At 34.8% G+C, this 16,103-nt stretch overlaps 1 protein-coding gene across 4 annotated transcripts in view; it reads left to right on the top strand.

The window, feature by feature from the left end:
* disc1 (DISC1 scaffold protein) overlaps nucleotides 1-16,103 on the top strand; it is a 79,951-nt gene that overhangs the window by 31,269 nt on the left and 32,579 nt on the right. For all 4 annotated transcript variants that reach the window (XM_077217376.1, XM_077217375.1, XM_077217377.1 and 1 more), the window contains exons 4-9: nucleotides 760-913; nucleotides 2,336-2,420; nucleotides 5,386-5,582; nucleotides 7,380-7,434; nucleotides 12,154-12,256; nucleotides 13,650-13,838. In XM_077217376.1, the coding sequence (XP_077073491.1) occupies nucleotides 760-913; nucleotides 2,336-2,420; nucleotides 5,386-5,582; nucleotides 7,380-7,434; nucleotides 12,154-12,256; nucleotides 13,650-13,838 (783 nt within the window). The remainder of the gene's footprint in view (nucleotides 1-759; nucleotides 914-2,335; nucleotides 2,421-5,385; nucleotides 5,583-7,379; nucleotides 7,435-12,153; nucleotides 12,257-13,649; nucleotides 13,839-16,103) is intronic.

Consider the following 16,103-nt stretch of genomic DNA (forward strand, 5'->3'; position numbering starts at 1 on the left):
AAAGCACGTCACGACACATAATTCCCCATCTTCTTATACTAAAGAATATTTTTGACTTATTTATGAAATGCATAACTGATGCTTCTAAAATTTATACTGGCCATTGGGGTGGCCAGGAGTCAGCCGGCCACCCCTGCCCACCCCCTGGTGGCGCCATTGCTAAGCTGACCAAGTGCTTAACCGAGTAAATTGCATAAAGCAACATAAAATAATAAAGGGAAATAGGAGAACACCAGTGAACTCCAGTGACGTTAATAGAATGTTTGTTCAAAGTTATCATTAATAATGCTCCTAAAATGTTAACACTTAAACATTATTTATACATTTTTCGTGGAGGGTTTTTACAGAGACGTTTTATTTGGAAGTTTGTCTAACATTTTTGAAATGTTACTATTTGTTTCAGAATGTTCAGAGAACTTTAAAAAGTAACATTCCAATAATGTTTGCAAAATGACAAAATGGAATGTTTCCTTTAATGTTTTTAAAGGAATGTTTTTACTGGATTTTAAACGTTCAGAGAACATTTCGAAATAGCGCTTTTATAACTTATATAAACCGATACCTCTGTGTTTGTTATGAATAATTTTCTAAATTAAAATAAAAAAATAATTTGATACAAGATGAGTTTAGTGTTTGTATAATGTTTTTGTATTGAGTTTGACCTAAATTGACCAGAAACGGCTGTACATTTTTGTGTGGCTTATGCTGTACTCCATCAAAGAAAGATTGCTGAAAGGTTTTCTTTGTTTGTGCGTTTAGCTGAGCGTTTTGGTAAGAAACTAGAGGAGCTGTGGAGAGAGAGAGCAACACTAAAGCCTGGTCTCCCGTCCAGACACCCTGAGATCACTGGATTTCTGCAGCGTCTCAGGACAGCGGTGCACAGCGCCATCCACAGGACAGACACGCACTGCAGGTCTGCAAACATCCAAACACATTATACCTTCATTCATCGAGAGGTTGTCTGTTTTGAGAACTTTTCAAATGTTTAGTAATGGTAAGATTTATTAATGTTTTTAAATGCCTCTTCTGCTCATCAAAGCTGCATTTACTTAATCAAAAAATACAGTAAAAATTCAATATTATTCCAAATTAAAATATCTGTTTTCTATTGTTAAACTGTATTCCTGCTGATTTTTCAGCATCATTACTCCAGTCTTCAGTGTCACATGATCCTTCAGAAATCATTCTAATATGATGATTTGATGCTCAAGAAACATTTGTGATTATTATTCATTTTGAAAACAGTGGTGCTGCTTCATATTTATGTGGAAACTGTGATGCATTTTATTTTTCAGGATTCTTTAATGAATAGATTTATCTGAAATAGATATGTTTTCTAACATTATAAATGTTTTACTGTTTCTTTTGAACAATTTAATGCATCTTTGCTGAGTAAAATGATAAATTCCTTTTAAAAACTGAGTTTTCTTTATCAGATCTTAACATAGTATTTCCTACACATTTACACTCAAATATGAATGAATATCCATTCTTCACAGTTAAAATCTGATTTTTAATCTGACTAGATGTTCTGTAATACTACAGTATGCTTCACTATATTGTATTTGAAGACTGGTTTGATGAAAAGTTACAGAAAAAAGCCTTTTAAACAGGAAAGCAAACAGGTGTGGCGTCAGTGTCTGAACAGCACTTCCTGTTACGTATTGTTTCCATATGTTTATCTTTGTATAGTTTGGCGGCTGTAGCTCAGAGACACTTATTTATAGTCCATGAGACACTGGCTAGAAGTGACACAGATTCAGTGTTATTTTATATATGCTATTATAGTAATTATTTATATTTTCAATTAGCTTTTATTTTTATATTTACAGTTTTCATAATATAGTTTTATAATAAAGAATTATTATTTATTATTATTATTCATAATTGGATGTATCTAAAATAAATATATATATATATATATATTTATATATATAATTTAAATATATTATTATAAATTATTTAGAGTTAGTTTTTATCATGTTTTCAGTATTTCATTTTAGATGATATTTTATTAATTTTGTGATGTTTTGTCATTTTTATTAGTTTAAAAAATATATATTTCTATAAAGCTTAAATGTATTTTAATTCAGTTTTAGTAATTTTAGTACTTTAACTTATTTTATTTCAGTTAGTTGCCATTTTCTCATTTCTAATTATAAATTTTTTTTTCATGTTTTTAAAGTTAGTTTTTCATGTAAAATTTACATTTTTGTTTTATTTCAGCTTTATTTCAGTTACCATAAATTATTTTAAACAGTTTTAGTTAACGGTAACAAGACATTTCTGATCATGTTTTGCCGTGGGTGATTATAAAAGCATTTATTTTAAACAGGCTAAACGGTGAAGCGAGTGACGATCAGGGATCAGGCCGACCTCAAACACGGGAGAAACTGTTAGAGAAAAAACAGAGGATTCAGGTGAACACAAATAAATTATCATCACTGATATATGATTATTGAGAGTATAACATATGCATATTTACTTATTACTTGAATCCGTCCTTCGGATGAGTCGTTAAACGGAGGTCCTGACTCTCTGTGGTCACAAAAAAAACCAATTTGCCCCTTGGCCTCTGTCCATCATGGCCTCCTAATCATCCCCATATACTGATTGGCTTCATCACTGTCTCCTCTCCACCAGTGTGTGTGTGTGTGTGTGTGTGTGTGTGTGTGTGTGGGCATCCACCAGGTGGAGCTGCACATTGGTGGTGGTTGAGGAGATTCCCACTTCCATGTAAAGTGCTTTGAGTACAGAGAAAAGCACTATATGAATGTAATGATTTATTAAGAAGTATATAATGCTGTTTAACATATTACAAAATACTGGACTACAGTACATGCGCACCAATAAGTTTTTGATGCTTGAATGTTTACTGTGCTTTTAGTCTGGATTATGGATCTAGACTATTAAAGAGGATTTATTATGTTTGTTTTTTTTTATGTTCAACTTTAATGTGTAATGTTGCAGTTTGAGCATGAAAAAGTGCTGCAAAGTCTTTAGAGTTCTTCTCTATATCAATGTCAGTGTTTCTGAACTCCCTGAAACGCCTCCATTGTAGTCTTGAGTTTCTTCCGGGAACGAACACGTCACAATATTCCTCATTTAAATAATTTATACGCAGAATAAAGGGGCGGGGCCTGGTTGAGTGAGTTAGTAGTGTGTTAAACTGGTGGGTATGGTAAGGGACGGGACATTTCACAAACACACTCGAAGCTGTCGACCAATTACACCACACTGGTCCAGCCGACCAATCAGAGCACAGTGTGCTTACAGAAGGAGGGGCTTCATAGAGACAGGAACTAAACGGAGCGTTACTGGCTATGGAAGTGTTGTCAAAACTACTGACTTCGGTACCAAGTCGATACTGTAATTTTAAAAATGTGATGCTTTGAGCGCTGTTGAGCGGAATCGTAAACCCCTCTGATTGGCCGTTGTACTCACGCGCTCATCAAATATTTCAGTGATTGGCTACAATGATCAGTGCTTCAAAAACATGTTGTAAATAGGGGTGGGCGATATAGCCTCAAAATTTTATCACGATATTTCAAGAATATTTGCGATAATGATATTTATGACGATATAAAAATTTTTTTTGTTGTTGTTGAAAATTTTCTTATGTTTATCTCGCCTAAATGTTTGCTCACTCATTGCGTTTTTACAACGTGGTAATTTTGTTGTTAAGAGTTTACACAACACAAGGAAGCTTGATTTCAATCTTTGAATTAAATGTTAAATGTGTGTAGGTCTAACACCAGTATTCAGAAATACTACAGAAACATAATAATGTAATCAAATGTAAAATAACACATAGTATTTTAGTTCTGTTTCCTGATTAAATTAAATACATAGGCTAATAATTCTCATTCATTACAATTAAAGCTATCTTTTGTTGTTTTGACGACAACATTAATGACAGACCATGACTGCTGTCACTTTTACAGCTAGTGCACGGATCCATTGCTGTTTTCATTATACTGTCTGTCACACTGTCACTTGCGTTTTATACATAACCGACTGTGTTTATGAGTATACTTACCAAGACCGACTGTGTTTATAAGTATACTTACCAAGACCGACTGTGTTTATGAGTTTATACTGTGTTTATACTTACCAAGACCGGAAGTTTTACACAATTTTGTGTTTTCCCCCCATTAAAGCGATATAATCCGCGAAAAATAACTTTAGTTTCTCGCGAGCTGTACTCTATGTATGCACGCAGTGTAACTCTCTCAGAGAGTGCGCTAGTAGCTTACTGGATAGTTTAAAACCGCTTGAATGTTTAAACTGATAAGAATTAAGAAGACTTGAAAATTATAAACTTTAGTTACGATGCACTGATGGCCCGATTGTGCAAGAGACCATTCAGTCATGTCCCGACTCCTAAACGCGCGCGAGAGAAGACGCGCGTCGGCAGCGCCGCTGAACACTCAAGCTGTTTGTGAAATGGCTAAATCGTCATCGGAGGCTGACAGGCTGCTCTCGCGCTCAGACAGGTGTTGTTGTTGTGCGTGCTAGGGAACGTAAATGCGCCATACGTCATCGCGTTGCTATATCATTGATATCGCGATATGACACTTTTTTATCATGTAAAAATGTATACCGGTGTTATCGTGGACGGTATGATATGGCACACCCCTAGTTGTAAATATACATCATGCTCTTCAGCGAGCGTTTACAGAGATACACACACGAGCGTTTGAAAGCAGGCGTCTATCAGAGGATCGGTCCGCTCGCACTGCTCCTGCTTTCAAAACACTTTCGAACACTTCCGTGTGCTCTCAAACGCTCCCGTGCGTTGATCATTGTATCAACATTTATGGGCCAGTGTTCATTTATGATTATAAGCATCACATTTTTAAAATTTCAGTACCGACTTGGCACCGAAGTCGGTACTTTTGACAACACTAAAATATGGGGAAAATAATGATCGTTCAAACTTGAAAACCTATTCTAGTAGAGAACAAAGACTGTTTGTAAGTTTATATATTTACATATACATTTAGCAGATGCTTTTATCCAAAGCAACGTACAAAAGAGAACAATAGAGTTAGTTAAACTAACAATAGGACAACAATATGCAATTGCAAGTTAATAATAATAACTTTATTTTTCTATAGCGCCTTTAAAGCAGCTTCTCAAGGCGCTTTACATAATAGAACAAACAAATGAAAATACAACACACACAGGAGAATAAAATAATAATTCAGGTAAAAGCTAACCTAAAAAAATGAGCTTTTAAATGAGATTTTAAAATACTTAAAGTATGTGCCTCTCTGATATTTGGAGGGAGTGCATTCCAAAGCCTGGGATCGTAGGATGAAAAAGCCTTGTCCCCTACAGTACGCAACCGAGTCTGTGTTATATGTGTGTGTGTGTGTGCAGAAGGAGATGTGTGAGCTTCAGCGGAGGCTTGAGGATCTGCAGGAGCAGAGCAGAGCTGTGGAGGAGGAGCTCGAGGAGCCCGTCCTGAGAGCCTGTGATGCGGCTCAGCTGCGTCTGATGGCTCGAGCGCTGGAGGACGTGATCACCTCTGAACATCGGCCACAGATCAGCCTGTCTCCACCAGCAGAGATCCTCAGGTGAGGGGAGGCGGAGCCACAACTTGTGGATTGAGGAACAAATATATAGAGCGTGTTATGGCGTTACTAATGGACAAGACCACAATGCGTTTGAAGGCACCATGTTTGAAAAAGTGCAAATGTAAATTAGGTTTGCAAGTTACGGGAGAATGATGATTTTCAGCAAATCATAAAGGTTTAGAAAAGAACTTAATAATAATTTATTTTATTAAAATTTTCATTACTGTTAATAATAACAAGGCAACAACAACAGAAATAATAATAATTTCAATAAAACTTATTACTCTTGGTGTTATTGATAACAACAAAAATCATATTTTTGTTTATTATTATTATTATTATTATTATTATAGTGATTTAATTGATTGGTGATTATTTTTATTATTGATGATGATGATGATAATAATAATATCACTAATAATAAATTATTATGATTTACTATTATTATTATTATTGATAATTGTATTTATTTATTTAATATAATTTATTAATATATATTTTAATAAATGTAATAATAATAACACAATAAATAATTATTTACTATTGATTTAATACTACTATTATTTTTGTTATTATTATAGATAATGATTATATTTATTTAATATAATGTATTAACATATATTATAATATGTTTAATATATTTAAATTTTAATTATGATTTATTATTGTTATTATGATGATGATGATAACAATAATGATTATTTATGATTTACCATTTACCATAATAATAATGATTTACTATTATTATTAATAAAATGTATTATAATTATAAGTGGAAGCTCGAGTACATAATCTGATACCTTTGTGATGCTATCAGTTTGTATTATTAAAATCTCTCTTCTTATTGACCTCTTTCTGTAACTTTTTGTATAATTTCTGTCTTCTGTCCATCAGGTCAGTGCAGAAAAGAAACCGAAAGCTGATATTTTAAAGCAAATGAATGTGTACAGTCCCGTCACAACATTAGATGTGACAATCAGTTTCCACCAGCCTTGACATTTTGAGATTGACGTGCTGCAGTTGAATCTCATCTTCACTGGGTTCAGTTTTTGGAGACTTTCTGGTGAAAAATCAAAGGTCATGGAAACTTCTGCCTCTGAGCAGAGAAATATTGAACTCTAGATTGCCTGACTCTGTTTGGTCTCTCACAGATTGATTTTGATGCATATGTAGATTCATCGGAGGTACGGTGCAGATTGAGGTCATAACATTGAGCTGAGCTAAACAAACCCTGCTGAGAGATTGATTGATTTTCTCCAGCAGTGAGGGCCGATTTTAAAGCGAGTTTTGAGGAGAAGCAGCTGAGTCCACATGGACTCTTCACTGCTATTTTTGCTCTCTCCTTACATCTCTCTTTTATTGTATTTTTACCTGGGCCTTCTGGAAATGAGACGCACTTTACAGCATGGTCATGAATTTTTATTTCTTTCAGGCTTTACAGATCCTCGTGTGGTTTCTGTCCAAAACCTGTGCGTAATGTTTAAGAAGAACCTCTCAAGGCTCAAGACATTCTAGATCTTTTCTCAGTCTGAGATGTTACTGAAATCATATCCACTTATTAATCTAAAGAGGGATCTGTATATAACCAGCAGGAGGCATTTGTTTAATCAGAGTATATAATGCTTTATTTAAACACTTCTCAACCTGTTATACAATATTGCCTGCTTGTATTTATTAGTGGTGTTGATAAAACACCATTATTACTATTTGGCATGATTTATTATGGTAAAATGTATGACTTTATTGTTCATATTTAATTATTTTCAGCATTACTGACATGGTTTATTTACCTTTCAGACTTCAGGAGCAGGAGCGAACACTGAGTTTGTCCATTAAAGAGGCAACGGCTAAAGTAAGTCCACATCTTAATCGTATTAATTGAACCAGTCAACACTATATTTAATAAGTGTTAATGTCACATAATTATAGGTCATAAAGAACAGTCTAGTTAGTTGCATGAAATATTACAGATATTGTGGGTGAGATGCAATTTGGGTGGGATGATTCATTCACAACCTGATAATGCATGAATGCACTTTTTTTTTAAGCATAAACCTCATTAGATTTAGATTATACACTGTATCTCACAATGCACTCGACTTCACCTTTGATTTCCAGTGTGATGAAAGAACAGTAAATTATCTCCATTATTAAGCGACTCAATATTTGATTATATTGACCATTATTTTTTATTTTCATAAAATTGGATTAAAAATGCAAAATAACCATTCTTATAACTGGACAAGCAATATAATAAGGCATCATATGCCTTATATCATATGCCAATAATCATATGACAACAATGTACCATAGTACAATGTAAAAACATTATTCATTACATCATTTGTACTCCATTATACTACTTTTTTGCACCATATACTGTATTATCCGGCATATAAGATGCACCAATTACATTGTTGAGAGAAAATTGCATTAGTGAATAAGTCATATTTTATTATTACATATTCATAAATAATGTAAAATACCAGTAAATAAAACGAAATGTTTACAAGCATTATAAACTATAGAAACATGCATTTTAGTTCCCCTCCAGCACACAATAAATCCTTTCAATTTAATGGTTTCAGAACAGAACAAGAATGGAAAACGTAGGAAACAAACAAGAAAATTATTGAGGCGTTCATTGTAAACATTTTTTTTATAAACAGCAATCCTGTTTAAACTGAAATACGGTATACAACTAAACTCTCATTCGGGACAAATACAAATGTGTGCACTTTTAATTGCATTATACAAGTCTCATTCGAATGTGAGTCGCAGCATGTTTCAGGTGATTAAAAACTGACTAATATTTCGGAAAGTATGGTACTGGTGTCAGTTCCTGTTGCAATAAATTGTGATGTGTGTGAGTTTGGTTAGTTAACTTGTGTAAGCTCTCCCACCACAATCTGAGACAAAATGAGCTGCTTTTCTCCTGTGAGCAGCATGGGAAACTGTAATTTAGCTTTCAGTGTATGTGTGTATATATGTGTGTGAGCTGGTGTCAGTGCGATCGGTGTGGCTGCAGTGTGAGCCTCGGGCTCAGAGAGTGTGTGTTGGCACCGCGGGTGGATCTGAGCGGAGATGAGCTGCCTGAAAAATGGCACAGTGTGACTTTGGCCTCTGGTCTGCCATTATCTGATGCACAGCTTCGGCACGTCTGGCTGCGTCTCACAACCACTTTCCCGTCGGGAGGTCCGTTGTGTCTCTACTGTGGCATCTGGTCCACGATTACAGACTGCCAGGAAGTCCTGTGGCATGTGTGGTGTACGCTGGGCAATTTTTATTTTAATTTTTAATTTTTTTAATAATTATTTTTTTATTTTAAATAAATACAATAAACAAATTAAATGTAATGCATACATTTGTGCCATATTTTTAAAGAGTATTTTAAATCAAATTAAATAAAATAAAAAATAAATAAAACAATTCTTCATACAACAAATGTTTGAGAGAACTTAAGAGAATATTAAGTGACACTTTTTATTTTTATTTTTATTTTATTAGATATTATTTTAACAAAACATTTTATGTGGCACAAATGTGTTTATTTTATTTTATTTTATTACCGAAAAGTAATGTAAAATAAAAAATACAATAAATAAAATAAAAATCTTAAAGGGTTAGTTCACCCAAAAATGAAAATTATGTCATTAATGACTCACCCTCATGTTGTTCCAAGCCCGTAAGACCTCCGTTCATCTTCGGAACACAGTTTAAGATATTTTAGATTCAGTCCGAGAGTTTTCTGTCCCTCCATTGAAAATCTATGTTCGGTATACTGTCCTTGTCCAGAAAGGCAATAAAGACATCATCAAAGTAGTGGGTTAGTTAGAATTTTTTGAAGCATCGAAAATACATTTTATTCCAAAAATAACAAAAACGACGACTTTATTCAGCATTTTATTCTCTTCCGGTTCTGTTGTCAATCCGCGTTCACGAGTCCGCTGACGTAAGACGAGCTGACGTGTGTCTTGTGCGCCCGAGCTTCGTTTACAGTCTGAGGGAGACGCACACTGTAAACAAAACAATCTTTGCAAACATGTCTAAGGATTTCGACACAGGGGAAGACTTGCATTTTTTTTTTTTAACCAGACATATTTATTTGAACCCGAATAAACGGACGCACCAGATACACGTCAGCTCGTCTTACGTCATCAGCGTCACTGGCCTCGTGAACGCGGATTGACAACAGAACCAGAAGAGAATACAATGCTGAATAAAGTCGTCGTTTTTGTTATTTTTGGAATAAAATGTATTTTCGATGCTTAAAAAAATTCTAGTTAACCCCCTGAGGTCACATGGACTACTTTGATGATGTCTTTATTGCCTTTCTGGACAAGGACAGTATACCGAACAGATTTTCAATGGAGGGACAGAAAACTCTCGGACTAAATCTAAAATATCTTAAACTGTGTTCTGAAGATGAACGGAGGTCTTACGGGCTTGGAACGACATGATGGTGAGTTATTAATGACATAATTTTCATTTTTGGGTGAACTAGCCCTATAAATACAATACATACATTTGTTCCATATTTTTTAAGAAGAAATGTATGTGGCACAGATGTATGTTGTATTTAAGATTTTTATGTAATTTTATTTATTTAAATTATTATTTTTTAAATTCATTTTACTCTTAACAAATAAACTTTGTACAGAACAAATTGTATGTTGTATTGTAGATTTTAATTTTATTTTATGCTAGACATTCTCCTAACAGAAAAAGTTTGTTTGTTCATGTTAGTTCACAGTGCATTAACTAATGTTAACAAGATTTTAATAAAGTATTAGTAAATGTTGAAATTAAGATTAATAAGTGCTGTATAAGTGCAGTTCATTATTAGTTCATGCTAACTAATGTTAACTAATGACCCTTATTGTAAACTGTTACCCAATAAATGGCAAAAAATTCACCACTAAAATGGTCCATATGGTTTGTGCAATTATTAAGTCATAGCTTTGTGTGAGGTACAGACTAAAAGCAAGTCATCATCTAAATGCATTGTTTATATGCTTTGTTTTGTTGAATCTGGCGTTAATGTGGACCTTTCACCTCCTTTTCTTCCAAACATATTCCTACTCATTTATTCTGTTTACATTGCAACAAAGCACAGACTTATTTTTAACTTTTTGCGACTGCTGTTTTCCTCCAGGTGTGTAATGTGTGTTTCTCTCTTAGTTCAGGTGATGATGAGCCAGAGATTGTCCAGTTGTCTTACTATAAAAATACAGCTGTTCATTGTTTGTTCATGTTAGTTCACAGTGCATTAACTAATGTTAACAAGATTTTAATAAAGTATTAGTAAATGTTGAAATTAACATTAACAATGATTAATAAATGCTGTATAAGTGCAGTTCATTATTAGTTCATGCTAACTAATGTTAACTAATGACCCATATTGTAAGTGTTACAGATTCTTTTTTTAATTTTATTTTTTTACCAAGGACACATTCAATTGTTCAAAAGTGACAGTAAAGTTTTCTTGTCTCCGTTTCTATTCACCCTAGACCAGCACCTGCGATGAGACGACTAAACGCCTGTGAAGAGACTTCAGTTACGACTCGAAGTCCTGCCTCGTCCAGAAGTTTAGTCGAGTCAGTGTGGTTGGTTGCATTGAGGGCAAGAGATGAAATATAGAGATCTGGTCAACAGTTTTGTGAAGTGGTGTGGAGTGAACCATCTACAAATAAATGTAACTCAATTCAATTCAAATTTATTTGTATAGCGCTTTTCACAATACATATTGTTTCAAAGCAGCTTTACAGAAAGTGCATTTCAGAAATGTACATAGAAAAATACAGTTAGTTAATCATGTATTAATTTAGGGCATAACATATCGCCGGCGCTGAGTCGTCTCTTCACAGGCGTCGAGTCGTCTCTTCACAGGCGTTTAGTCGTCTCATCGCAGGTGCTGGTCTAACTAGCGTCCCGAGATAACAGCAGGAAAGCAAATGGGAAATAATTAGCATAGCTGCTCTTCATAGTATTAATGCATTCCATCTGATTCAACAGTAGTATAAAAGGTAAGCATTATGTGAATGCTTGGCTAAAGAGATGTGTCTTTAATCTAGTTTTAAATTGGGACAGCGAGTCTGAGCCTCGATCAATATCAGGAAGGCTATTCCAGAGTTTAGGAGCTAAATGCGAGAACGGCCTCTCTCCTTTAGTGGACTAAGATATCCTAGGAATGACCAGAAGCCTCGAATTTAGTGATCTTAAAGAACGCGATGTATTGTAGGGCGATAGAAGGTCAATTAAATACACAGGAGCTAAACCATTTAAGGCTTTATAGGTCAGTAGTAGTACTTTGTAATTGATACGGAACTTAATAGGTAACCAGTGACCAGTAACCAGTCTTTTGTAACTAAAACAAAAGAATTGGTAATTGATTTTAGAAGGGAAAAAGACCATCCGCCACCTATTTCTATTCACGGCAGAGACATTGAGACAGTGGACTCCTATCTGTGTTTGGGAATCCACATAGACGACAGACTTGACTAGACAAAAATGTATGATTATGACTGGACAATTTATTTATAACTTTTCGTCACTGTTTCTCTTGGTTCAGGTGGTGGTGGGTCAGAGATTGTCGGGTCGTCTGCGGCGTAAGGTCAGCGAGAGTGAAGCGCAGCTGCTGGTCCTGCATGAGGCGAAGCTCTCCGCCATCTCAGGTCTCTGTTCACTCCTGTCCTGACTGAACTCCTGCGGGGTTCACTCTCACTCTCACTGTCACTGTCACTTTGTGCTCCACAACTCTAGACCGTACAGGATGACGGCCTGTCCTGCACTGTGATGTTTCTACAGCTCTGCCTTTATACTGCCTATATACTTTATACAATCTACTTTACTGTACACTACCGTTCTAGAGTCTCTTCTGCTCACCAAGGCTGCATTTATTTGAGCAAACTTACAGTTAAAACAGTGAAATATTATTACAAATTAAATAAGTTGTTTTCTATGTGAATGTAATTAAGTTTTAAATATCCATCCATCCATCGTTCGTTCTATCTGTCCATCCTTCTATCTATCCATCCATCCATCCATCGTTCTATCTATCTGTCGTTTGATCTATCTATCTATCCATCCATCCATCCATCCATCGTTCTATCTATCTGTTGTTTGATCTATCTATCCATCCATCCATCCATCCATCGTTCTATCTATCTGTTGTTTGATCTATCTATCCATCCATCCATCCATTCGTCCATCGTTCTATCTATCTGTCGTTTGATCTGTCCATCCATCCATCCATCGTTCTGTCTATCTGTCCATCCATCCATCTATCTATCCATCCATAAATTCATCCATCGTTCTGTCTATCTGTCCATCCATCCATCTATCTATCCATCCATAAATTCATCCATCGTTCTATCCATCTGTCGTTTGATCTATCTATCTATCCATCCATCCATCCATTCGTCCATCGTTCTATCTATCTGTCGTTTGATCTATCCATCCATCCATCCATCGTTCTGTCTATCTGTCCATCCATCTATCTATCCATCCATCCATTCATCCATCGTTCTATCCATCTGTCGTTTGATCTATCCATCTCTCTATCCACCCATCTATCATCCATCCATCTATTCATCCATCGTTCTATCTATCTGTCGTTTGATCTATCTATCTATCTATCTATCTATCTATCTGTCCATCCATCCATCCATCATCCATCGTTCTATGTCGTTTGATCCATCCATCCATCCATCATCCATCCATCCAGTGATGAGTGTCCCAAATCATAGTACGCTCCATCTATTCATCCATCGTTCTATCTATCTGTCGTTTGATCCATCCATCCATCCATCCATCGTTCTATCTATCCATCCATCCATCGTTCCATCCATCGTTCCATCCATCTATATCCATCCATCCATCCATCCATCCATCCATCCACCAAATCATAGTACGCTCAATATGATATGCCAAAGTTGACTATAGACAACTGATGGGTCAGAGATAGACTATTGACTATATGACTATAGATATCACTATTGCTTTCTGAACTTTTTCAACTATTATGATGTACGTTTAGATGCATCTGTGTTTTTGTTCTTGCTATAGGAAATGACTTCAGCAGTGCAAAAGAACTGAAGGCAGAAATCAGGAGTGTGTACGGAGAGAGGGATCGACTGGAGGGGCTGGTGAAGAAACTGCAGACGCTGAGCACTGGAAGTGGACTCGATCTGACCCGCATGAAGGAGCAACACAACCACATCAAACTGGAGCTGCAGGACAGAGAAGCCCAGTACGGTGAGTAACAGTGACAAACACACAGAGGATAGACTCTATTCATAAGAACCCAGACCTTGAAGATTCGCTGGCACAGGGGGGAGCCATTTCCTAATGCGTTTCGGCTGAAAATATTTTTTAGCAAGTTTTAGCAAGAAAATACACTTTAGCAAGTGTAGGTTTCACTATTGATTTATGTAGAGTGGATATCTCTATTTCTCACATTTGCTGCCAGTGTCTCTCTAAATTGTGTTTGTTTGTCAACCAAATTAAAGGATACATTTTCCATTGACATTGAATCCATATTGTGCGAGTATAATATGGAAACAGCTCTTTTGTTGTTGATTTATGTTTTATTAAACTCAGCCGGGTGAATTCACCAAAAACGGATCATATTTCAAAACAAAATGAATAGGAAAGAAATATTTATAAAATATGCGTTATGTAAGTAAGTACGGTAAGTAACACTGGCTATGTTTACATGCACAATATTTGTTTCAATTGGACTAAATTCATTCCGATTGATGAATCCGAACGTAGTGTTTACATGAACGCTAAACATGTGATCGGGTTAATTTGCGCATTTATTTGTCACAAGCTTCAAATCGGTATAGATTTTTTGACATGCGCACACTGCACAAATATACAGAGTTCCTGCTGTTTGTGCATAATAACCATTCGCCTACATTGGTTCTTTCTTTGTTTTAAACAGCAGACTTAATATTGATCCATTTCTGGTCATAATTTGGAGACAATAATAATAATAATAATAATAATAATTTGTTACATTTATATAGCGCTTTTTTAGGTACTCAAAGCACTTTACATGGAAGAGGGAATCATCCATCCAATAAACAATGAGCAAATGAACCATTGTGCCGGGGTTATATTTATCACTCAGTAAAAATACCCAAAACCAGTCGTCTGTGGATGAGAGCCTGAAACTAGGACTTGCGGGACGTTGTCCTGCTCCACTTAACAGACACTCATTTATAAGACACTTTATTCCAGAGGAATAACAGCTCGTTCCGCACATCATGCATCATTACGCTGTTTCAACGTCATTTCACATGCGCAGTCCTTTCAGTTTGGGTTTTCAGTCAGATCAAGTGTTTACATGTTCTCTCGATCGGATTAGAAAAGGAATAAACCACTCCTTCAATACGATCAAAATTACATTCGAGCTCAATCGGATCGGTTAAAGTGTTTACATGAAGGCTGTTTTCAGTCCGATTGAGCCGTCAATCCGATTACTAATGGATTATTTGGTTGCATGTAAACGTAGCCTCTGTGACACAAACCACACAAAGGATAGACTTTATTCATAAGAACTCAGACCTTGAAGATTTGCGCTGGCACAGGGGGGAGCTCTTTCTTCACGTTTCAGCTCAAAACGTGTTCACAAGTTTTGTAGGTTTCAGTATTGATTTATATAGAGTGGATATCTCTATTCCTCACATTTGCTGCCAGTGTCTCTCTACAGTAAATTGTGTTTTCAACCAAATTACAGGATACATTTTCCATTGACACTGAATCCATATTGTGCGAGTATAATATGAAAACAGCTCTTTTGTTATTGATTATGTTGAATTAAACACAGCTGGGTGAATCTCACAAAAATACTGATCATATTTCAAAACCAAATTAATAGGAAAGAAATATTTATAATATATGCATAATATTTTAATGTTCATATAGAATTTTCTGGAGCAGTCTGTGCAACTTTTTTTTAAAATTTAAAATCAGCATAAATTATTTTTAGTGTACATTATAATTTATGAATAACCCAGAATTTATTTATATATTATTTTTTAATTTATATTGAAACATTTATGTACTTTTATTTATTTAGCTTTATACTCAGTAATGTTAATGATCCTTCTAGAGGCTTCATTTTCATTATGAAAAAAAATAAATAAAAAAATATATATATTAATGAAAATCATCCTTTTTATTGAAAAAGTAGCATAAATTACATTCAGTGTACAAATACTACTATAATGTATCAATACTTCAGAATTTGTTCATATTATTTTAATTGTTTTAATTCATATTGATGTACTGTATTTATTTATTTAGCTTTATGTTCAATAATGTAAATGATCCTGCTAGAGGCTTCTTTTTTTAATTATTATTCAAAATGTAATTTCATCTGTTTTAGATTAATGCAAATCATCCTATTCAACCACTTCTTTTTATTTAAAATCAGCATAAATTAAATTCAGTGTACAAATTCTTCCATGAATAATGTATGCATACTTGTATTAATTAATTTATATGTTTGTT

The sequence above is a fragment of the Siphateles boraxobius genome, unplaced genomic scaffold (genome assembly GCF_051911475.1).
Source record: "Siphateles boraxobius isolate OS27281-9 unplaced genomic scaffold, OSU_SipBor_1 73, whole genome shotgun sequence".
Taxonomy (NCBI): domain Eukaryota; kingdom Metazoa; phylum Chordata; class Actinopteri; order Cypriniformes; family Leuciscidae; genus Siphateles; species Siphateles boraxobius.